The sequence below is a fragment of the Patiria miniata genome, unplaced genomic scaffold, assembly GCF_015706575.1.
Source record: "Patiria miniata isolate m_02_andy unplaced genomic scaffold, ASM1570657v1 HiC_scaffold_20, whole genome shotgun sequence".
Classification (NCBI taxonomy): domain Eukaryota; kingdom Metazoa; phylum Echinodermata; class Asteroidea; order Valvatida; family Asterinidae; genus Patiria; species Patiria miniata.
Genome location: NW_024037059.1, coordinates 37,069,485 through 37,094,477, shown reverse-complemented (window position 1 = coordinate 37,094,477; position 24,993 = coordinate 37,069,485). Strand labels below are relative to the sequence as shown.

Below are 24,993 nucleotides of genomic sequence, written 5' to 3'. Positions count from 1 at the left end.
ATGAAATTGCTCCAAACTTCCTGGAAAGACTCCTAAGGTCCCCTCGAACACATTCCAACTTGATTTAGGGAGAAATATATCAAAAAAAAGAATTTCATATTTCGGCCAAATTTCATAAAAAATATAAGGCTAACCCCTTGCAATTTTTGTCAATTTTGGTCAAAAAATGAAATTGCTCCAAACTTCCTGGAAAGACTCCTAAGGTCCCCTCGAACACATTCCAACTTAATTTAGGGAGAAATATATCAATAAAAAGAATTTCATATTTTGGCCAAATTTCATAAAAAATGTAAGGCTAACCCCTTGCAATTTTTGTCAATTTTGGTCAAAAAATGAAAGTGCTCCAAACTTCCTGGAAAGACTCCTAAAGTCCCCTCGGAACACATTCCAACTTGATTTAGGGAGAAATATATCAAAAAAAAGAATTTCATATTTCGGCCAAATTTCATAAAAAATGTAAGGCTAACCCCTTGCAATTTTTGTCAATTTTGGTCCAAAAGTGAATTTGCTCCAAACTTCCTGGAAAGACTCCTAAGGGACACAATCCACCTCGATTTAAGGACAGATATATCAATACAAAGAATTTCATATTTTGGCCAAATTTCATTAGTAATGCAAGGCCCTTGCAATTTTTGCCAAATTTGGTCAAAAAATGAAATTGCTCCAATTTTCTTCGAGAGAAGACCATTATGTTGCCCCTAGCGGTTGAGACCGCTTATCTAATTCAATTCCGAATTTAAGTCAATCATAATTCAACAAAAACAACACAGTCAATGAGGAGGCTATAACTTCAGAAATAGGTGTTCTGTTGAATTGCAATTTTATTCCATAATTGGGCGTACTATTTGACAGAAGTAGTTGAAATTACAAGAGGAATTGTCGGAAAAAAATGTAAATATAACCGAAACAATTACTGTGTGCAATCAGTGCCACATTTTTATTTCCAGACAATAAATTCAGAAATACCAGTTGTATTCAATTGAAATGTTGTCTATTAACATGCCCTACCATTGTGAAGAAGCATATTCTATGTCCAGTGGAACTGTTAAACAATAAAGGTGATCTCACCTAAACAACTGAGTGCGTTCAGCGAAAAAAATACAATCCAAGTTAAGGACAATCGTAATAATGCAACGAAAACCACACACTTGTTTTCCAGACGACAACTCCAGAAATACTTGTTGTATTGAATTGAACTTTGGTCTATTATGTGCTCGTGATGTCTTACATAAGCTTTTCAAATTATAAGAGGAAATGCCAAACAATAGCATTAGTATCACCAAAACATTTTAGTGAGTTCAGCGCAAAAAAAAATATAATCCGAATTAAAGTCAATATATAATGCAACTAAAACAACACACTCGTTGTGGAGACGATTACTTCAGATATATCCGTTCTACTGAATTGAAATTGTGTTTAATAATAAATCGTGGTATGTTCATGAAAAGGTTTAAATTACAAGAGGATTTGAAAAACAATAAAGTTGATATTACTAAAAACAATTGAGTGCGTTCAGCGCAAAAAATACAATCCGAAAGTCGTTATTTATGCAATCAGAACAACACAGTTGATTTCCAGACAACACCAACAATCCATATTGTATTCAACTTAAATACAGTCTACAATTTGATCGTGATGTCTTACAGACACCAGTTAAATTTCTAAGATTGTCAAACAATAAAGTTAATATATCGAAACAATTGAGTACGTTCAGCGCGAAAAATACAATCCGAATTAAAGTCAATCTTTAACGCAAGTAAAAATACACACTCCTTGTGGAGACAATTACTTCAAAAATATCTGTTGTATTCAATCAAAATTTTGTCTATTAATAAGTCGTAATATGTTCATAGCTTCTAAATGTTGCCTGCACAATGTGCAAAAATATTTTGTTTAGGCTAATTAACATGTGGAGTGAGAGGAGCCTAGAAATGAAGCAGAAATATGTTTTTTATTCATTCATTAGATAAAGTGATGAATGCAGATACATACATTGGCACAATTATTCACATTTTACACATTTTACACACATTATTTATATGTTAAAATATATGTCTTTTAATTTGTTGTTCAAAGATTACCAGAATTTATTTTGTTAAAACTACTTACAATTAAATACATCCATGTTTAACAGGCCAATTGACATTTACATGATATCCTAGAAACAGATTAAGTTATCTATAGAAATATTTACCAATTTAATTTATAGTATGACTTCAATTTTTTTAGTTACCTTGGGCGAACAAAATTTACATTACAGTTATCATTACTTTCAATATACTGTACTCTACTTCCAACCCAGTCAATATGCAATAAATAATAAATATGATACACCAATATTTATGCTATGATATACTAAAAAATAAAAAAAAATTCATGCTTTCCCAAGCACTTACAAAACCGAGGTAATATAACATATAATTTAGTATACATATCATTAATTTGTGCAATTCAGGTTTTCTATAATTTTGACACAAAACATATAACATTTATATGGCAAGATGCATATTTTTGTAAGCCTCTTCAACAATTATATACATAAATATTTACCACAGTGTTTACCATTGAAGATACTCGAAGTATAAGGTATGACATAACATGTGATCACAAACATAATATGAAGACGATATGAAGTCATTCATATTTACATCATCGTGCTTTCTATGTCATCCCCGTCATGCTCACCCGGCACCCAATCGCCAGCCTCATGTTGGCCCTTCATGCCGATTGGTGACGCCCTAGGTGATTCCTGTGGGGTTTTCCTACCTGGACCCAGGTCCGCATCACCGTCCGAGTCGTCATCGGTCGGTGGCGCCGAACTCATCCGGCCGTTGGCTCTCTCAGCCGCCGCAGCTTTCTCCGCGACTGCGGTGGAGTATTTTGGCGGGTCGTGGTAGGCCTCCACCGCCACTGTGATGTCCGAGGCATCACGGGCATCCATCTCCGAGCCGTGGACAGGGGCCGCACCGTTACTCACCGCCGCCGCCTCGCCCGTCGGGGAGGTAGCCCCACCTTGCTCCAGGTTCCAATCCGACACCTGAAGGCCCTTGTTGTCGTAGGACAGGACCCGTATCTCGCCTGTGTCCTCGTCTCCACGGACCGAGGCTACGATCTCGGCAACCTCGCTGGTGAGCTGGCCACAACTGCAGCCGAAGAAATGACCAAAGCACCACAGGCCGCAGCCTCGTGTGACGCCCTGCCGGCCATAGCTGGTGCGCTGGTTGACTTCTTTCTTCACTATTTCAATCTTTCGGTCCACCTGTAAGTTAAGAAACAAGTAAGTTTATAAAACAAATGCTTCTGAAATTTCAAAACGTTGAGACAAACGTCTGTCAAGAAAGCATGGGGGGGGGGGCTTATCACTACGTCGCTTTTTTTCAATACTGGCGAACAGGTTGCATACCGGCGGACATTGTATACAAAAATTGTTTATAACTGTATTATAACATATTATGTTCGCCAGTATGAAAAACGCGTGGTGCAAATTATTCGCCAGTATGGAAAAACGCGACGACAAGTGAACTTTCTATTTTGTTTTTGACCGGACGGTGAGGTGTATAATTATGCAAAAAATTCAATGACTTTAAAAAATTACAGTCCTAATTTTGCCGGGAGTAGAAATATTACTAAAATATCTATCTTGATGGTGCCAACTACATGATGGTCAAATGTTCATTTTAGAGAATGAAGACAAACTAGCAGTTCCAACACAACTTTTGTTTTAAACGAAAAAGACGGGTGATCTATTAAATTTTTCAAACCACACTTTCTATAGCGCAGAATTACTCCGACTAACGAATTTGACTCCAGGGTTTTACACTATCGTGTAAGTATATAGTTAAGTATATAAGTATATAAGTAAGTATATAAGTAAGTATATAGTTAAGTATATAAGTATATGTAAGTATTTAGTTAAGTATATAAGTATATAGGTTCTCTCTTGGTACCTCATCGATCTTGTGACGTAGTTTGGTCTCCTCGTCCACCTCCTCTTCGTAAATCTCGTCATCTGTGCGGTAGTCTGCATCCGTCTTGTCACCGAACGAGTGACGCAAGGCAACCAGCTAAAGAGGATGGGTACCAGCGAACACGAATATGTAAATGACTTCATGTTGAATACAAAATGGTTTTTCTTTATGTCTGCGATTGAGACATGTTTTATAACAGAAATAAAGCGGACAGACTTTGAAGTCAAAGACAAAATATTGACGCCCATGTTGATTCACCTTGGGCATGAAGACGATGAGCAGTGTCAGCGTGACGGCGGTCCAGGTCAGAGCACCGATGACGGCGTAGGAGATCTGTGGGGTGTTGCTGAGAATGAAGGACAGGGGCGCACTGACCACGCTCAAGGTGACCACGCAGTAGATGGCGATGCCGGTCCAAAAGGTGTCATTCAGGGACAGGATCTTCAGCTCGCGGGTCTCGTAGGCCAGGAACGCACCTAGATGTGCACAAAAAGGTCCGATACGAGACGTTCGACCGCTCATTTTCATTTGTTTGCATCATGTTTAAGCCAATGTACGTATGTATTACGGTTGAATTATATCCGACATTCAACTTATTTTGTATTTGTATGTGAATGTTTACACAATAGAAAAGAAAAGGTGAGTTTGCTGCCACCATGCGTCTCAAAAGTCTCCATTCACATGGATCTATGAATAAACTAGGTCCAATTTCACGAAATACCATTTGAGCAGAACTACTCTATAGTCATATTTATCACATGACAGCGCTGTTAAACTGATTCTGCGAAGACCGTGTCATGTTAAGCAGAAACATTGTCTAAGCCTGGAAGAACATTTTCTCCACTAAAACAGGTTATCAGTCAAAATGACATACATTGTATATTGCTTTGCAGAATATTGTTATTGATGTTTTGAGTAATTATATTACATTACTAAGATGGCTTCATTAAAAAAATTCGAGTGCAAGACACATTTGAAATAAATCTTACCAAGTAAGAGTGCCAGACCGTGAAAGACGAACAACCCAACAATGAAGTAGATAGAGTCACCCTGGGTGCAGAACTCAACCAGGTCATTGTATCGTGTGTTCTCGTTTTCATTCAACTGAAACATGACCAACAAAGTATTTATACAATTTATGTTCAAAAAGTTAAATAAACCACAAAAGGGGACTGACTGAAATGAAATTATGAGCTGTGTACAAGCCTATTGAGGGCACTCTGTAGGGCGATGTTGGCCTACTTCCCTGCCATTTTCTAAATCTCGGCTTCATCTTTTGATCAGGCTTCGTATCTGGTGTCTGAATCTGTTTTAGACGCCTTTAAATGTCAAAACCAAAACGAGTAGGACTACTCCAAGTTGATATCATTATTTGATAAAGGCATAATACTGTTTGCGAAGTATACACTGTACTTATTTTAAGTCTCTCACTATGTCATGGAGCTAAAATCTCCTGCAACCGAAATTGGAGGTGATACCAAGGGTTCGAAAACCCTATTTTTTGCGACCAATTTTTAAATTTTCCAAAAAGGAAGTGTGTGATTATTCGGCAATCGGCCGGGATAGCCCACGAAGGTCTCTCGACTTATTCCCAGCGGAGCCCCTTGGTAGAAGATGTGGAAGGAAATTACAGTTCTAGTGGTGGGAGGAAAACCCCAGAATGATATACTAGGGAAAACCCACAGACTCAGGCAGGGACGGAAAACCCATGGAGCCTACACATATTGGCCCAGGCGGTATTCGAACCCGGGTCACAGCGGTGGAAAGTATGCCAACCTGAGTGGGAACCAGTCTAGCAAAGCAGGGAATTGTCTTTCATATTGGTAGCCATGTTCTGTAACCTTTCCCTGCGAAGGGGCACCTTAACTTAAAAGTCCTTTGAAGAAACATAAAATGATTACCCTCTCATTCACAATCTCCGTGGTTGACTGCATCGGGAAGGCCACGATCCACACGACCAAGGCGGCGATGTCTACAACAAAGAAGATCAACATGGTCCGGGCCATGTGACCACCGTGTGGATCCTGCGGATAAAATTGCATGAATTATCAGATTATATAAATCAGCTACTTGTTTCCAATATACCTTAAATGTGTTACCGATTACGTGAATGCACGATGAAAGAGCTACTAAAAGGTATTAACTTGATTGCACCCTTAGGATGCCAAAAAGGTTAATGTTCAAATATACGCACTGGCTTCCACAGGTTAGCCTTGGTCACCAGCAGCTTGTGTGCCCGATATATCTTGGAAAACAGGACACCGTAAGCACAGGCGAATCCAATGGTCAGTGTTGATGAGCTCAGCTGTGAAATACATCAAAGAAACATTTAGAAAATTAATCTACGTCATCACAAAGAAAAAAGGGAGTATTTTAATAATTATAAAACTGTTAAAAAGTAAATCAAGACATAAAACTAACACGTTTAGTTACCTCTTTTACGTTTGAGTAAGACTGACAGATATGGAATTTTAATGTCAAAACAGTAAAGAATACACACGGTGTTAGATAATCTACAAACAATAATGTTAATTTTCTTTTAAGAGCCTAACAATGAGCTAAGATAGAACATACTTCGATGCATATCAACAATACGGAGTGAGAGGCTTTTGGATATAATTAATAAAGAGCACATTATTTTTAGTACTACAAATTATGAAAAATATCATAACATTACACAAATTACAAAAGTATTACCCAGATGCTGGTTTCAATTATATGGCAGATTAAACAGTGGGAAATGGTGTGAAGGTATGAATACAATAAATACAGTACGACGTTGTGCGAAAGCTAGTTACTTGATAATGTGACAGACCTTGCAGATAGTAGTGAAGTATTCCTGTCCGACGAGACCGCTATCCATACCAAGCAGCACCACCGTGCCGTAGAGGAGAACACAGCCGAATAGCATAACACCCAGATAACCGGGCATGGCTCGACCAAATACACTGTTGAACAGAAATCAAGTTATCATAGATAAACAAAAAAACATGGGATATAGGAACAATGCTCGTTGTATTCCATCACAAGGCTAATTTCAAGTCCGTCACATGTGAAATCACAAGTGAAAACACAAATGAAACCACAAGTGAAATCAAAGTTGAGTAACATAAAGACATAGGTTTGCCTCTGTGACAGCTTATTCAAATAGCTTGTGACTGGGCTTGGTGAGAACGAATACCTCGTGAATGTCTTGGTGTTGATTTGTGAGAGCTTGACTACAGCTGTCTTAAGTGTTTGTCAATCCTTTTACCAGATATTCGTTTTGTTTCCTTTCGTCAGTGTTTTTAACATGTCAGCCATAAGTCGATGACAATTTAAATCGTGTTAGAGCAATGAAAATGAATTCCTTCGTCAAACTTTATTTGAATAGTTTGTCACTCGACTTGAGACTAGACTTTGCGATGTAAAGACTTGTGATTGACTTGCAATGACTTCCGATTGACTTGCGTTGACTTCATCACATCTCACGCTTTCCTCGACATTTTTTGTCCTCATTTTCTTCGTAGTATTTTTAAAACCAATTCATGTATAAAACTGTCACAAAAATTAAGGCAAAGCTGTGGAATAGACGATTTACCAATTACGATTGACCTACTTCACTAAAAAAAATCCCCAAACTCTGCAGAATTCTGCAGAGTACTGGAATAAATTTTTATAATGATTCACTCACGATCTTTGCCTGTATGCCACCATGAAGAGAGCTAGGACAAAGACTAGCGTGACCCCAACACCCGAAAACCCAGCAGCTACGTAAATGTAGGTGTGTGGGACGTACAGGCTGATATTCCTCTCAGTGGTTGCATCTTTAGGTGCTACTCCACCTGTTAAAAAAAGACAGTAAAACACACTTTGCACCCTTGATTGCAAAACCAAAAGTAAGTCCTCACTAGAGGGAGAGTTTTGTGGGCATACAGTGACAGGTGACTTTCTCTGAATGGGGACGTGGTTCCAAGAGGAACCGGTGACCAAATATTTCATGGAGCTGCTACATGCACAGAATTTGCTAATTTGCTTACGTGAAATATTTGCCGAGTAAGAACAGCTTACCAGCTGAAATAATCACACAATGTCAATGCCTGTGATTGGTTCTCGGTGGATTTTGGCTTAGCAGATAAGATTTAAGCAATATTTTCTGCGAATCAGTTCTGTGAAAACTTGCGATTTACTTTGTAAAAAAAACGTTTACAATTTCCGGTAATACTCTTAATATTAAATTGCTCAATGCTCACAAAAGTACAACTATTACGACTAATAATCGGTAATATTCAGATCAAGATTTAGACAAATCCCACACTGTTGTTACTGTTTTCCAATAACACAATGTTAATGAATAATCTACCTTGCCATTCGATACCGTCGATGATAAGCTCTTCCTTCTGAGGCGAGTATCGGCCAATTGGTACCTCCGTGCTTTCTGAGTGAAGGAACACCAAAATCAAACAGAATCGACCATAGGTTAAACACATTCATGCTAAAAAGAAAATACATACGTATAAACGGTGATGGCAAAAGTTCTCTGAGTCTATAAGCTTACCTTTCATCTGGCGGACTTCAATTAATCCTTCCCGATTGCCATCTCTGGTGAAGCTGACTGTCCCCTGCAATTTATTGCAGCAAAATATCAATGTATCGTTAGTTCCTTTGCCTATTTCTAATAAATTTAAAAAACGAAATGATATTGAATGATTTACTCTGACATCGTGTTGTATTGAACTGCCATTAAACAAGTGCGAGTGCACAATAAGTTCTAGCCGTGTTGCAAGAAGTCTTGCATGGAATTGATCAAAATGATGCCTGCCAGAGCTTAAAAGTGCGACGCCGAAAAGTGCGACGCCGATGGACATATGGAACACCATACCTTCAAGTGGTCAATTTTCGGGACAGACAGACAGACCAAGTGACATGTAGAAGCTCCTGCCAGAGCTTAAAAAGCCACAAACTTCGTTATTTGGACAGCCTATTCAACACCGGACAAATTTCCTGAACGATAAAATAATGTGCATGTTGCGCGTATATATACTCACCGAGACACCTTCAAATTCCAAGTTGTAGAGAGTGTCCATGAACACTTCCCGCATCGCCACGTTCTCATAGTGAAAATCCTCCAAACTGTCCGATGTGAAATTGCCTAAGGATCATAAACACCATTAACAATGAGGCACATACAAAGACGGTTGGAACATAATATTTGGGACTCCATAGAATTTCTACACAATTCAAAAGACGATGTCGTCACAGCAAACAAAACAACATCAAAAATGCATTTAGAGAACAAGATACAATGTACCGGTATTCAAACGGAGTACATGAGAAAACGTAAATAACGATATGGCAGGATCAGCATTATTGACTTGATATTTAATATACTGCAGGCAGTTTAAGGCTCGTTGTATATTCAATTAAGAATGCTGCCTAGAAAATTGTTCATCAAATTATCCTAAAAGGACTTCAAACTAAACTGTCCGATTTTTTTTAGAATGATCTAGATTCAAAGCTTTCGAGAAGATATCAACGAAGGAAAATGGGTCCATGAAAAGTGAGATTACGCAACTTTAGAAAGTTTAGACGTTCAGTACGTTCCGTACGGAACGTTCAGTACGTAATGAAAACAATACCTTTAAAAGACGAAACAGAGAGTGCTAAGCTTATTAAGTGCCTTCTTGAAGAATAAAAACAAAAAAACACGTTCTTCTTTTATAATCAATCAGTGGAGGAATTCATCAAAATGATTCTGTTTCAGTAGAGCATGGACTTGCGGGTTGTAATTACGGAAATTAAATGTTGAATCTTACTCAAGCTTTTATTAAGCGTGAGTGCGATGGTCCAGGTAGCGTCGTAGGCGTAGGAGGCGGCAGCCTTGTTGGCGTCAAATGACGTCTGGTTCTTCTGGGCATCAAACAGTTCCTCCACAATCGCCTCATATTCCCTCGCAGTCTTGAGGAGAAAGATAAAAATACTATCCAGGTAATGCTGGTAGGCCCTAATCACTAAATGCATGTCTTGAACAAATCGATGCTTGGTTATCATTTGATTATTTGCACTCCTTCAAGTTCGATCAACCTTAAGAACTGAACATCACGATACAAAGTAAAACATTTGCAGATCTTGAAAAGGAAAGAGGGAGGAACGGTTCCGTTGGGGTATCCAGGTTCGGGATGTAGGGATACTATGGGGTATTTTCCTTTAACAAAGAGGCCAAAACTCGATTTCGTGCGTAAAATGGTTTTGTAAATGGGGGAGATAGTACCAGCCATGAAGTGCAGGAGCTTTCAATTCCTGAAAAAAACCAAAACCCCAAATTACAACATGTCATCAGGGAAATCCCCAATGGATACGCCACTGGAAGTGTCGATCCCATTCCTCAAAATCCTACTTGATAAATTGTATCTTTTGTCCTTGCTAGCTCAATCAGCGTCAAGACTCAACCAGCAGCTCCCAATTGCAGGAAAGGCAAATGTCTGGTTTCTAAGTTGGAATACTCACGGGTACTCATTAAATGCCAAAGGTAACTCTGGCAAGACCAGAAACTCCGTCTTTAGTGCAGACCCTTGGGATTTCAGGTTGGCATTCAAGAAAATGATGGCAGCACTAAAGCAAAAACTCCTTGTTAAGTATTTTTGTTTCAAACAATTGTACTTACGTAACCAGACGGAGTTTTCTGGTCCTTGTAGATACTCAAGGGGATGTTCTCAGTCGAGATGTATCCTTTAATTGCCTGGTGCAGCTCCTCGGGAGTGCAAGCGACTTCATCGTCCGGTACCTCCCACCACTTGTCCTTGTACCCGCCGGGCAGGAACCAGGCATAATGCTTACCGTACAGCTTCTGCTGATACGCCTGTAAGGAGCCATAATGAACACAACAAAGTCTTCAGAGAGCACATATTGTTAGGGGAAAAAATGAAGGACTCCATTTACAGTAGTTGAGAAAAGGGTACTGTATACTACTGAAAATGGCTTTAAAAGTTTAAATGTATGAAGTACCTGGCAAAATACACGCCTGGCCATGTTCTCGTAGAAGTTGCCGAAGATTATCCACGCCCCTTTGCTCTGAAATGGGAGAGAATGCAACATAATCCGTTGATGTTCAGACAATAACATCCCTTTAGTAAGAGACAAACTACGCTTTAGAACATAAGACGTACCTCCAGAAATAGATTTGTGAAATTACCATGCATGGCAGTTCACAGCAAGACGATTTCATGAACATAGTATTTTTTTCTGACGATCATAAACTATAGGCGAAATTCTCTCGGAAAGACCAATTAATTTATGAATATGGAAACTTAAAATAATATACACAACATGATATCAAGACAGGTTGGCGCAATGATACCTTCCTGTGACTCATTGTGAAACTCCCACTCAGGCTGACATGTGGGTTGGGTTCCCATTTATTCCATACTTTTTCCTCACATCTCGAAAACGTATTATTGTTGATCGTCTCCTTTCCCTCTAGGTAACCTATCCCTCTAGGTAACCTATCCCTCTTGGTAACCTATCCCCAGTCTTCCTTGCTATACACCTTTGCAATTATCCCGTAACCCTTGTTCTCATAATTGAACAGATGAAATAAAATATTTGTATAATGTAAATTTAGGGAATCTGATGGTTACTAATATTGTAAACCCACCTTAAGATTCTTGACCTGTTCTTCCGGATCCACGGTGAAGCTCTCTGAAGTTATCAGTTCGATATCATTGTTGGCCAGTAGAGTGCTGAAATCGTTGATGGACTGAGGACATTGTAAAAACATTATACGTATTGTAGTCGCTAAGACATTTATACGTTTTCACTTCTACAACACCATCCGTTTTGCCAATTTAAATAAGCGCCTTTACGTTTATTGGTACTAAAATAAACTTCATCTTAAGAAAGTTCCCACTTTGGATAAAGCTAAATGTGTACGGGATCATTGATGTGTTTCAATTGCCTAGACACAATCCCCAATTTTGAGAAAAAAAACGAAGATCCGGCTCGACACTTCTGTATATCTAGAAGCATTCCTAAATGTTTTCATTCATTTGCTCCCCAGACAAAATTCGAAATAAACAAGAAATTGAAATTACAATGATATCAATTTAGTCAATCAGTCAGTCAGTCATTGACCCACTCAGTAAGAGGCAAATAAGTTGGCCCGAAGGTCCACCAAACCAAATTAAACACAATTACGCAAATTGCGCTAATCTTACTGTCGAGAAGACTTCCTGGTTTTCGTGCAGGGTGGCCACTCGGGTCCAATTATATCGCTTGATCATCGCCAGGCGGGCGTTGTTGAACTGGGAGTCGGCAGCGTTGGTACGGAAGAACGTCTTGTACTGGCTACGGACTGACAGCGCTGGGCTGGATGCTGAATACGATATCTGGGGGAAAGATAACGAATTTCACTTGCATCTATGGCTTCGTTTCAAAGCATTATTACTATATAGGAGCATAGTGGCCGTCTATAAGAGGGTGGGATTTCAATATTTTCAGTAACAAATAAAACGTGTACCATGCCTATCCCAGCGTTACAAAAACACTGCCTCTAAGCCACTATACATATGGTCTACTGGAATGAACAATTGCGGCCCTTACAATAACTGCTCTGGAGGTGATACCGATCATCTTGCTATTCATAACTTTCGTAAATAGTGCCATTTGGGAGACACTTTAGCCTCATGAGAGATATGTGGCATTAGCCTCAGCTCTGATTTAGAGGCAACATTTTAATGTCGCAAACAGGCTAGATCGATTGCTCCATGGCCCAGTTAGTAAAAATACACAAAAAAATTGTTGGGGTAGGATAAGGGATAATCTGGGGTTAGGGGTCAGGAAAGTCGGGGAAAATGTATGCACAAGTCTATGGGAATGTCTCCCTATGAGTCCCTAATGGTACCATTTTTGGTTGTTATTATTATAATCAACCCTATTAAACTGTTAAAGCGCACCTTTCCCTTTCAAATTGGACCCCAGTTACACCACTACTCTGTACCTGGATAATGTTCCAGAGGTCGGCAGCCAATGAGATGGTCTGAGCCACGGAGGAGCAGCCTGCACCTAGCAGCATGTGATACTTGGTCCCGGAGTTGATGTGCTCAAATAGAGCCTGAGTAGCTATACCTGCATTGCACTACACGCCGGAGGCAAGGGGTGATAGAAGTCAGATTAAACATGGTATGTGTTATGAGGGTTACGTGTATCTGTCGACAAAACATGAAGAAGAAACAATCCGCTGATTATTGTAGACCCTAACTGTTATTATCTTGGAAAACATAGAAAAGGCAAGAGATGATATCGTCATAACGTTTAATACCTGGTATTTCGCACATACAGCACTTTTCTCTCATCGCAGTCGAACCATTAATGACAAAAACGCATAAAAAACCTAGAACAGACAGTTGTCGGTGTGAAAACAGAAAGCGATGTACAGGGACTGGCCAACGACGTGCCTACTTTATCAAACTGAAAACAAGGTGAGCGCGATTTACATCCAACGCTCAATAATGGTGACATAATTTCGATACGTTTTTAGATCTAAATGTTTAATTTATAACAATTATAGAGTATAACATTATTCTTGTCGTATAATAATTCGTTACCTCTGACTTTGGACAAGAAGGGATAACTTCAAAATAATCAGTTTCCTATAACAGATGAATGTTTGAATTAGCCATAGGACAGGCTATTAAAGTTCCGCCTTAAAGGGCGAATTCCAATGTTTAAAAGATTTATGATTCTCTTCTTTCAATCAGTAGTCGAACGGAATAAAAACAAAAGAGACAGTCGTCGACAGCACATGGATCCTCATGACACCATACACACACACAAATAGAGGAAGTTAGCGTCGTCTTGTGTTATCTGCACTCTCAGAAAGCTCATAATTGAAAGCGCTGCTATCTTCCATCAACGAGATTAGATTTAGCCTTTGTCGTCACTGAATTCCAGTGTTGTGAAGTAGCATTACAACCGTCGTAATCAAATTACATTTCTCTACGGAATCGATGATGCAAACCAATGACCTTCCTGAGGTAAGGTACATATCTGAAGTGTCCTGTACAATTGACAAAAGCCAATTATCTCTGGAGAAATATCAGACGCGCAGTCAGAAGTTAGAAGTGTAGATTAATTGCTCAGCGAAGATGGGTGCTTCTATTTAGTTTATTTGTTTATACATTTTGCAGAAGGATGAACACAAATTATATCAAACATAAGACTCACTTTCACTCCGACATGGAGAGATATGTCTAAACAAAAATTAAAATGCTCTTCTCTTGTTTCAAAATTGACTAATCTATAACCAATTAATACCAGAAGAGAACACATTTAAGCCAATGTTAGTAGGCTAAGTTGTAAAATTACTCACAAAGCTATCATTCCAGTTCATGGCGAGCCGATATCCCGGGAGGATGTCCTCCTTGTCGTTGATGTGCTCCAGGGCGAGGTTCGCTGCCAGCAAGGCGCTGTTCCCGCGGTGAAAACTATCCCCGGAGATCGGAAAGAACCCCACAATGTACAACGGGTACCTCGGGTCCTCCGATAGCGCCTCGGTTGATGAACTACCCGGGGAGTTGGTGGACCCGGCTGGCTCCGTAGTCATACGTGGCTGTGGCGTGGTGGTGAACTGGACACCAGACGTGCCTGATGTCATGGTGTCAGTCAGGACAGCACCAGTTGATTGGGGCAGACTCAGGGAGACGGTGGTGATGGTGTCTGCCGAGGATTGTGGGGTAAAGGTGACGGTGGCATTCGGGGTCGGCTGTTGGGCGTTGATGGTTGAAACTCCGCATAAGAACAGCACCAGCGCACAGTAGTACTCCATTTTGGAAAAAAAGTTTGATCCTGCATCGGGATAGAAAACGCATACATTAAAAATTCTGTTTCAAAAGATATCGCTTAATGGTACATGCACTTTACTTAATTTTTGTGCGTGAATTTCTTCTCCAGGGCAGGGTGAAACCAGGTTTTTTTTCAGGTAGTGGGGCACTGAGGTAAAGTTTGAAGTAACTGCCACTTGAAATGGTGGTAAGAATGGAAGATATTAAAAGAATGTCGATATTTCATAAGTGAGTACGTTTTCAAAGGGAATAGACATTGTCAAACACCGGTTTGTTCATCGAGTTTGGTACAACCAGCACAATAAACGACATCTTTGATCGATGTAAGCAAATATTATACACCTTTGTATTCTTTTTTTTTAAATGTGGGTATTTTAGATAAGAAAACAGCCGAAATCGACCAAGCAATTCGGGACAGCTGAATCAAAAAAATAATACTCTAATGAGGATTATTGATCGGAAAATCCACTGAAGTTTATGCGATTGCGTTGTTTCTAATTCTTTCTGCGTAGGCCTATGACAAACCTTTAGGTATTTGTCAAGAAATATGTTACACTTTAATTTGTGGAAAATACCGCAAGAAAATCAAATCGTGTTCATTTTTGGAGTCATATTTTTGGAACCATTTTTGTGTGTCACACTCCTTCGCATTTTCCTCCACGTATGTCAGTAATAAAACCCGTAGGCGTTTTAATATTCAGACACTTAAACACACGTTCAACAAGATTTCCGGAGGCCTCGAGGTCATAGCCGTTATATAAAAAGAACTCGGCATTTCTCACTGGTTATTTCACTCATGCATTTTCCACATGAGAGCTCTTTTTCATTTGCGACAGGAAGAATTACTGGTCGTCGTGCATTGTTCAAATAAAAGGGATTTAATATTTAAAAATAATGTCATCGAGCAAAACAAAACTTGTTACTACAATCGCATAGAATCACTGGTGCAGGCCTATACGCCCTGCACAGATAAAGTCAGTTGAAATTAAGCATCACGAAATAGCAGGGGAAGTGAGATTAACGTAGCACGCTAGATTTACTAGCAGTAGACAAACTCAACCAAAATCCTTCATATTAAAGGATATATTTGAATTCTGAGCTTTACGTAACTGGCGATTAAACTAAAAGCAAAAATAGTTCCGCAGGTATCGACTAGATAGTCTGAGTGATGTTTAAGTTTATGTTAAATAGCAACCGAGTATAAATGATTTAATCAATGAGGAAGAAAACTGATGAGAACTGATTCGACGTTTGAGACTATCACCATGCAACGCTTCGTTTGGCGGAAGATTGCAAATTGAAATGATTTTGATATTGCACGAGGATTTATTTGACAGGTTTGGCATGCCAAGACAACAATTACATCGCATCATTGGACATTGGGCGCACGGTAAGATGATACAGCTGCTATTAGATTTGATTACGCTTGAACATTTCTTGGAGTTCACTACCCCATCAGTGCAGTCATATGAGCAGTACAGCAAGTTAAAAAAAAAAAAACATGAACAGAAAGACAGGACGTTTATGTGAATTGGTCTGGTTTTACACTCACTTGATTTACCCTCCCTTCCCCCCCCCAAAAAAAAAAAATTCAACGATATTAATTGTGTTCACGTGCTACAGACAAAAAAAAACATTCTTTATTATTATAAGTAAATTATTATAAATGATTTGTTTGTTTCTTAAGACAAGATGTGGCAATCACAGATTGAATTGCATCAAGTCGAGACAGGAAATAAATCTAGCACACAGTACTTATAAATACATCCAAATAAAATAACAGTAAACAAGTACAAATATTAACAATTACCCAAATGTCAACCCTCTAAAAAAAAGTTTTTTGTCCCAGCTTCAGGCCTACTACTGCCCCAGCCCCAAAACTACAAAAAATCCCAAACTTTATTAATATATGTTTCATTAACATATGTTTTCCATATCTTTACACTTTAATTAGCGAGAAATATGAAACAATTTTACAGCTGTGAAATTTAATGCAAAGGGCTTCAAGAACATTGCTTTAATATTGCAGTTGAATTACGTTTTAAATACATTTCCAGAAAAATAAGAAATTTGAAAACAATCCACGTGGTACCACAACAATGTATGCCTTTCAGCCAAATGCAGTTAACTTGTGCAAAATTGTGAAAACGTGTTTAGCCTACAGAACTTGGAAACAAAATGAGGTCAGCGATCTTCGGCTTTGAACGATCTTTTGCTTAATCCACGTTGTGCTGTTTCTTTGTTGCACGAGAGAGTGTGGTACTTGAAAATAATAAAGGCTTCAACACCAATCTACTGACAACAAGAAGTGATTTATCTTCCATACCAAAATAATAGGACAGAATACAAAGCACCATATCTAAACAATAGTCTATCATCAGTCTATTGCAAACGTCGGGAAAAAATGTTGCCTGAAACAAATGGTATACTAGGCATATAGTATACCAAACGGATTCATTCTAAGCACGTACAAATAAATGCTGAATAGGATTTTTCTGATGGACTAAAGATCTATACATCGAAGCAATCTGGGGATCTCTTCAATACACATGCATCACTTTATTATTAACATCGTGGGAGCCTCGATGTTTTTTCCTTGCAGGACGAAATTGGCAAAAATTATGTTTGTCTCGGGAGGCGTTGATGCCGCTCGCACAGAAAAATTGAAAGGACTTGTGATTTTTGTTCTTGTCACACACAAAAATTATATTGTCGGGGGAAAAACTAAGCACTGTTCAATCCATGGATGGGCATTTGCTCAATTCATAGCTTACCTAATTATCTTTTCACCGACAACGCAGCAATCATTAAATTTTACAATTTTTGTCTCTTGTTAATATCTGAATGCATTGACGTCAGTATTCAATAAGGTAGGGCTACGTTTTTCCTAGCGGTTATAAACAGGAGTCAAAGTAACACTTAATCAAATGTGACGAGGAAAAATATCCGCTGAACAGCTTGACCTTTGCGATTTCTAATTCTCTTATGAGTGTTTGTTTGATCGTCATCCCACATAAAAGAGGGTAACGATATATTGGGATTTAAATGATTTAAAAGAAAACATAAGCACTTTCGTCTGAGATGCGCCATTTTGTTCCTTAAGCGCGTTTCCCACGAAAACATAACCTTGCAAAATGTAAAGATTTCTGATAATTATCGCCATAGAATATATCTCGACACCAAGGTTTAATTTCGAAAACCTTTGCTTCAAATGCAATTAAAGCGCTTTCGTTGTTGCTGGACGTGATGTCCCCCAGATAGATGTCACGTACATGGAGTGAATTACGCGCCGCCAGCCTGATGTTGACAGCTTTGGCTTATAATTCAATGGCATTAACTCACTGTTGGAAATACGTATAGAGCCCAGACAATGTCTGCCATTTCAGATATAAAGATGCGGGGTTGAAACATTTTCTCCATGAAATATGAAAAACATTTTAAGTTCATGTGACCCAGACCTTTGAAATGTGGTAAGTAAACAATCTAAGACACTAAATTTGGTGATCTTCGGACGAAAGTACACCTTTAGATTGCTAAGTGCTGGCAAGTGTCAATATTTGAAAATGGATAGACTTTGGTCCCTAGGACTCTTAAACAACTATCACTGCTAATTATCATTTGTGACTGCGGTGTCTGGTTAAAGATTCTCTCACTATTTGTGTGAGTGACTCATTAACGATTCTGCACGATGCTATTTTAATATCATGAATTTCTAGAATATTACAATATTAATCTCCACTGGTTTCCATCGCCTCAACGATCCGCACAATCTCGCTCTTTCAATTTTCCTACTCCTTCCGTTATTAAGACAAGAAATTATCAACTTAAAAAAGAAGTGTTGAACCTGAATAGTATTAATTAAGAATTCAGTATATTTCTGTAAATCTTGAAAGTTGTCGTAACAGCTGTTGTAAATAATTATGTCGTTTTTGCTGCATAATCTTGCGTATGTTAATTCAAGAACGTCATGTTCGTATTTTTTTTAGGAAGAGATGGTGGTGTACGCAGTGCCTGCCTTTATTGCCACGTCACTTTAAAACAAAAATTGGGTTCGCTTTTTTGGGAGGGGGGCACATGGCCCCGTTGCCCCCCCCCCCCCCGGATCCGCCATTGATAAAGCATGAACAACATTGCTCACAGTGTTCGATTTCTCAGTGATCAGAAGCGCCCCGTGACATGCATTGGGCTAAGTTCACACGATTCACACGAGTTAAAATGCGATCTCAGAAACGATATTCTTCCAGGCCGAGCGAGAAATCCCCCTAATGATTCCATCAGCGGGCTTTTTCTCGACCGTTTCTCTCCCCCGAGTCAAAACATCATCTGCGATCCGGTTAGAGAATGATTAATGGGAGATTAAACGAAAATTTCACAGTAGCACGACGGTACGAGACGCAGAAAACAACTAGTCTTTGGTAGGAAGCAATTACCGAGGGCTCAATTCGGCTGCAGGCTACCTTGATAAGTATGATCAGCTGTCACGCTTGTCTGATCTGTCCTTGCCCAATATTGATGACTTAATTTTGAAACTCATCACGTTCGTGCACTTAGTGTTTACATTGTATCATGACTCTGACATGTTGAATCGCACAGCAGATTGTGGTTTAGACAAAGGATGTAATGCAAAAAAGCAGTGACAAAGACACCTCTTTGAAAGCTGCAAACAAATTAGGATATCGCTTACAATTTTTGGAATAAATATTATGTTGATGATAAACATGCCATTTCAATTCATGTTCATGTGTTTGTACCAAGAATTTCATGGAATCCGATTGTTTAATCAAATTATTCGATTGCCTTTTTGAGTGAGAACGACTAAAAGTTGGCATTTAGAGCATTGTTATTTCTTTGGATCACATTACTGACACGTATACTTTAGGAGTATTGAGTTGTTCGGATTATTTTAACGCTTATAAAAAAAAGACAGCAAGACATAGACTAATGATGGACAACCCTACTACATTATATTACAAGTTTTCGCAAAATGGCTCACAAAAGAAAACATTCCCGGTGGATAATTCGTTGTTTACACAGTTATCAAGCCAAGACAGTTGATATATTGCGATGTTGCTCAAATGGATGGCTAGATTCACCGAAATGCCGTCGTTTTTTGCGGCAATAAAGGGCTGCAGGAAAGGGCAAGCGTGTCGTAAAAAAAAAGTACATGAAAAGATAATTAGGTTTTCAATTATCCTTTGCGGATGAGCAGCAACAGCTGTAAGTTCACAATGCCAGGCACTGACGGGGCCGGCCGGAACTGATTGTGTAACAGCGACTTTATGTATAGGCCTGATTGGGTCAAGATTGATGGAATCTCTTCCCTAAAATCAATAGACCTTTAGGATATCATGCTGCTACCATTTCAGTCATGTTCCCTGTTATGTATCCAATCACAGTACTGGATAATAATTTTGTGTGCACAAAGGACCAGACTATTATTCCTTCAAGCCTCGCCTTGGTTGCGTTGATTTGAATGGGAAAAATCCAAATGGCCGCAACATGATAATGGTCTATACACTTTATTCACGAGTCGGCCATTTCAGATTAAAAGCGAGGCAAACATTTCATTTTTGGAACTTGCGAGTAGAAATGAAAACAACAAAACAAAAGTTCATTACAAATTAATACCGGTCTGCTCTGATGAATAATTTAAAAGTTGTGATTAAACATACCCTATTGTTTTAACCCACATTTAAAACAAAATTGAAAGTGAGGCTTGGCATGCACTCCAATCATAAACTAGTCTGGCACCAATCCATTCAACAGTTCACAATTTGTACAATAGATTCAGGGAACACGATCGAAAATGGCTTCCTCGAGAATAAGGTATATTCCAGATTTCAGAGTCCTGATTTTGTTTTTGCTTTTTTTTTTAATGCAAAGGTACAAAGAAATATTTCGTGTCAAGCAAACTCTTTGTAAATGAAAATTGGGGTGTCCCACATATTGCAACATTTCTACAAAATGTAAGGAATATTTCTGGCGTACGAAAGTGTTTGAAAGCGAAAGTAATATCAATTTGTATACATAAAACTGTGGCATTTAATTGCCAATCCCCCTTTTCCTGTTTGGCCATCTACACGGCCTATGCCTATATAATAAGGCCAAAAAAAATAATAGTTCTGCTTCCGGTTACCCTACCTACCCTATTTGGACAGCCTCACTCTATTTTTTTTTGGGGGGGGGGGGAAATGAGGGAAAAAATCCGAAAAGCATCAATTACTACCTTTAACCATTGACTACACGCAGATCCCTCCATACAATAGTATACAAATAACGAATGTTTGTGAGTGCGATGGTAAGAATAATTTCATGAGGTGACAGATTGAATGTTCTATTCCACGAGGCGAAGCCGAGTGGAATAGAACATTCAATCTGTCACCGAATGAAATTATTCTTTCCATCGCACGAACGTAAAACATTCGTTATTTGTTTTATACAACACCTGAATAAGTTCTAGATTGAATGTTCTATTTCTCGTCATTTGATTGGTAAATTATAAACTACAATTGATTTTGATTTTAAAGATGTTGAACTACCCCTTCACGAAAATGTTTGAACCCAAGCTGTAGCGCTGGCTCTTTGGAACAATACGCGCTACGCTGAACGCGCACACCAGCATGCATTTTGCACGCAAATACCGCGTCATGGAACAAGCGCAAAGTGAAACGGTATAACGCATGGGTATAACGCATGGTCGCACCGTGCATTATACCGAATAATACTATGTCACGTGATCTACAATTCACCAATCAGATGACAGGGATTTATTCAGGTGTTGTATAATACACAACAGATTTGCCAACCTACCTACGATATTTTCAAATGCCATGTACTCGGAAGCAGAACTATTTGTTATTGGCCAAAATATATTACTGCCCTCATTTTCAGGCTGGACTTTGAAAAGCCCGTCAAGCCTTGCTGAGATCGAATACTCCTTAATACTACAGGGATTATTCTAAGGGCAATATAATAGATTGGATGCATTACATGGAGAGGTTACTGTTTGCCTAAGCGCAGCTAAAATAACTTGGTTGTACCAATTGGAAAAAGTGAATGAGGAAATCCGAGATACATTGGTATTTGCTATAAAACAAAACAATTATTCATTTCACTACCATTAAGTCCTACTTCGTTATAATTACTTTTGTTGGGGGCACTTATTTTGCCGTAGGTTTTCTCTTTTTTGAGTGCCCTGCAAATTCTATTTTTTAGGGCTGTGTTAGGAAAGAATGTAGTGTCCACACGCCACTTCTTTGGTTGTATACAAAGTCTATGGAGAGTCGAGTGCATTTTCAGAGTATCTTCCAACAAAATTGGAAATGTTTCTCAGTCCCAGATTCATGTCTTTTTCTACATGTTTACAATGACTGACCTTCAGTGAGTTAATATATTTTTTAAAAAGTGGAGTCATGATGCAACATTCTTTTCCTGCAACCTACTTTCCCTAAATTTGCCAATTAATCATACCACTTTAAACTATGGCTGTCGTGTTTTGTTTTTCGTGGAAATTGCCTATCACAAAATATGTAAATGATTTCGAAGCCAGTGATGAAGGTAAAATCGGTGACGAAGCCGGATTTTCAAAAACATCCAATAAAAGAGTAGAATGAAACTACATTATTATAATTTTAATGAAGAGAGTTTCCATGGTGTCTAGGCACTGCGCATGTGCCGATTTCAGAATGATTCACATTAATATACATGTAAGCTAGTTGGCCTATCTAAAAAAAAAATCGCACAGTTCGACTGCACGTTGTCGGACTACACATATTTGGACAGTACAACAGCTTGCATAAGAAATGTTATAATCATAAGGTGGATTTAAGTTCTGATAAAACGTATCAGTAACTACAATTATTTTATTTTTTTAAATCACCCACTTTTTTTCCCTGTAGAAATCAGTTCAAAACACCATGGTGTCGGACGTACTTAGACATATTGATATTTTCAGCTTAACCGTTGAACATTGTTAGAAATAAACTATATTTCAATAAAATACAGATATCAAGCTTCAAAATGATATACATGTTTCATTTGTGACATTTGGATTTTTTTAGAGTTTTAACATGCTTTATATAATCCGAGGAATTGCCTAAATATATGTAAACAATATTCATGTAAAATGGAATGTATTTCTGACCGTCTGGCTGAATGATTCAAAAGATTTTTCTTTTAATATGGCGGCTTCAATCATTTCTATTTGCACTACAGCAACATATCTATACCAATATACACTTTCATTCCGAACAATCAAATAATACGAGTAATCATGATTGTTTTGAAGGGAAATTACACTAATAAGCCGGTTTATGTGTTATTTCGTCATCCTTCTTACGGTTTCACTCTTGCCTCGATGCAAAAGGTAACCAACACAATGTAAGGTATTTTTGTGCAAGTGCGTGCAAGGACGAAAACAGCAAATTTTTAAATCGTGGCTCCGTAGTAGCATGTATTACTGTTTGGCCACACTCTGACAAAAGGGTTTTAAAAAAGACTTGGTTTGAAAATTGTCTGTAAGATTCATTCCTGAAATAACGAATCAACACTAGGCCTAGTATACAATGCCACATTCCGCACGGCCAAACCTTTTCAACGAAAATCAGGCCGATACCTGACAAGAATTGGATATCTCTCATACCAATGTGAGTGGTCACTTACCTTTAAAAAATGTGTCCGCTAGCTTGTGTAGGCCTATGTAGTCAATGTCCAGGCCTATACTCGGGCCTTTATACGAGGTCCTGTGGGCTACATCCCATCAGTTTCTACGGCAACGAGACTGTGAACATCAGGAGTTAAAATCGCAAATGGGTAAATTAAGGAGGATGAATTACAAAGTCGTAAACGAGTGAAGCTTAAAATGCCTGACGAAGAAAGGTAGACCACTGCATGAACTCGCAACTGCCGAGGCTGTCGTTTTCATCTATCTCTCTCCAATCTGCAAAACAAGGCAGATCCGCATATGACGGTTTTCCGCTAACCATACGGTCGTACTCTCACGTAGACCACGTCTAAACAGGCGGGCAAAATGCATTCCCGCCCGTTTTTATTGCAGACGAGATGAGGCGTGCGCGATACAACGACGATAACATCTATGGCAACAGAGCAGACGGTGGAAAAAGAAACGCCAAACAAAATTGCATTGCTGGTAGCCGTGTCTGGTTTACGCGTCTCCATCGAATGGGAACCATTGATATTATGCACCTGGCCAGAACAATGCGCGCATTCCGTGCTTGGCCGCCGCTGTTGCATGTGCCCACAGTTCGATTATAATCATGTGCGTCGTTTATGGGGAATCGAAATTATGCCTATAAACATCTGCTGGAAGCATAATAGCGCATACATGAATAATGTGCGATCTAGGGTGGTTGAAGGCTTTCTGAAGTTAGCATATTAAATTAGCGAGACCGTTCGTCTCTTTTGAACGAACGGCCCTTTGTACAAAAAAAATGATGTAATTTGTTATCAAACATTTTCTTGGGATACCCTAGTCACTCTTCAATTCGAATTTGATGTAAACTTAGCATTAGAAAACGCGCAAGACTACACCAAACCTTTTATATTATTGCACTAGATCACCCCCACTTTTTATTTTTTATATATATATATTTTTTATAAAGAAAACAGTCAATTTAACAGTGTATAACTCACAGATTCGTGTGCCCGTTGTACAGAGAAACGTACGTTAGGTTACCTCAGTTCAGGCCTATTATCTTCTCACAAGTTTGTATTGAAGCCAGGGCAATTTTCACCGTAAATTACTTCGAAAGCACGGGAAAAGGGAGTATAATTATAAAAAAATATATATATAATATAAAATTAATTTGCCCAAAGAAAGTTGCACGCAAGTATTATTATCATATCCCTTATGTTGCCCTTGCTCTTTTCATTGAGAGAAAGCCGAGCCCTCCGATCAAATTGGAAAATCGATTCTTCGATGTTGACATTTCGAGATGGAGGCACGCGTGCACTGGCGGTGCAGACAAGGTGTACCTGGGAACGAGGTCTGAATAAGCGAGTTCCAAAATAGTCTGGTAAACAGCAAGATTCGAAATTTTTTGGGGGTTAACTGTGGCAGATAAATGCACACAAGGCTGGGGGGGGGGGGCGTGGTAACCAAATCTGCATTCTGTGCAATTTTTTGTGCAATCGAAAAGAGGTAGATGGCACTTCCGTTCGCACAAAAGTTTTGACACAAAGACACCTAA

At 38.8% G+C, this 24,993-nt stretch overlaps 1 protein-coding gene across 1 annotated transcript; it reads right to left on the bottom strand.

Annotated features, from left to right (window-relative positions):
* Positions 1–797: 797 nt before the first annotated feature.
* Positions 798–23,907, bottom strand: LOC119728944 (gamma-aminobutyric acid type B receptor subunit 1-like). Its single transcript, XM_038201392.1, has 20 exons — positions 23,767–23,907; positions 23,447–23,564; positions 14,314–14,789; positions 12,943–13,080; positions 12,161–12,331; positions 11,602–11,703; positions 10,953–11,018; positions 10,612–10,806; positions 9,764–9,905; positions 8,996–9,099; positions 8,506–8,569; positions 8,311–8,385; positions 7,642–7,792; positions 6,784–6,916; positions 6,163–6,273; positions 5,870–5,992; positions 4,958–5,072; positions 4,227–4,444; positions 3,948–4,064; positions 798–3,259 (listed from the first exon to the last, which is right to left on the bottom strand). The coding sequence occupies exons 3-20, from the start codon at positions 14,767–14,769 to the stop codon at positions 2,645–2,647; spliced, it is 3,096 nt and encodes a 1,031-aa protein (XP_038057320.1). The 5' UTR covers positions 14,770–14,789; positions 23,447–23,564; positions 23,767–23,907; the 3' UTR covers positions 798–2,644.
* Positions 23,908–24,993: the final 1,086 nt, after the last annotated feature.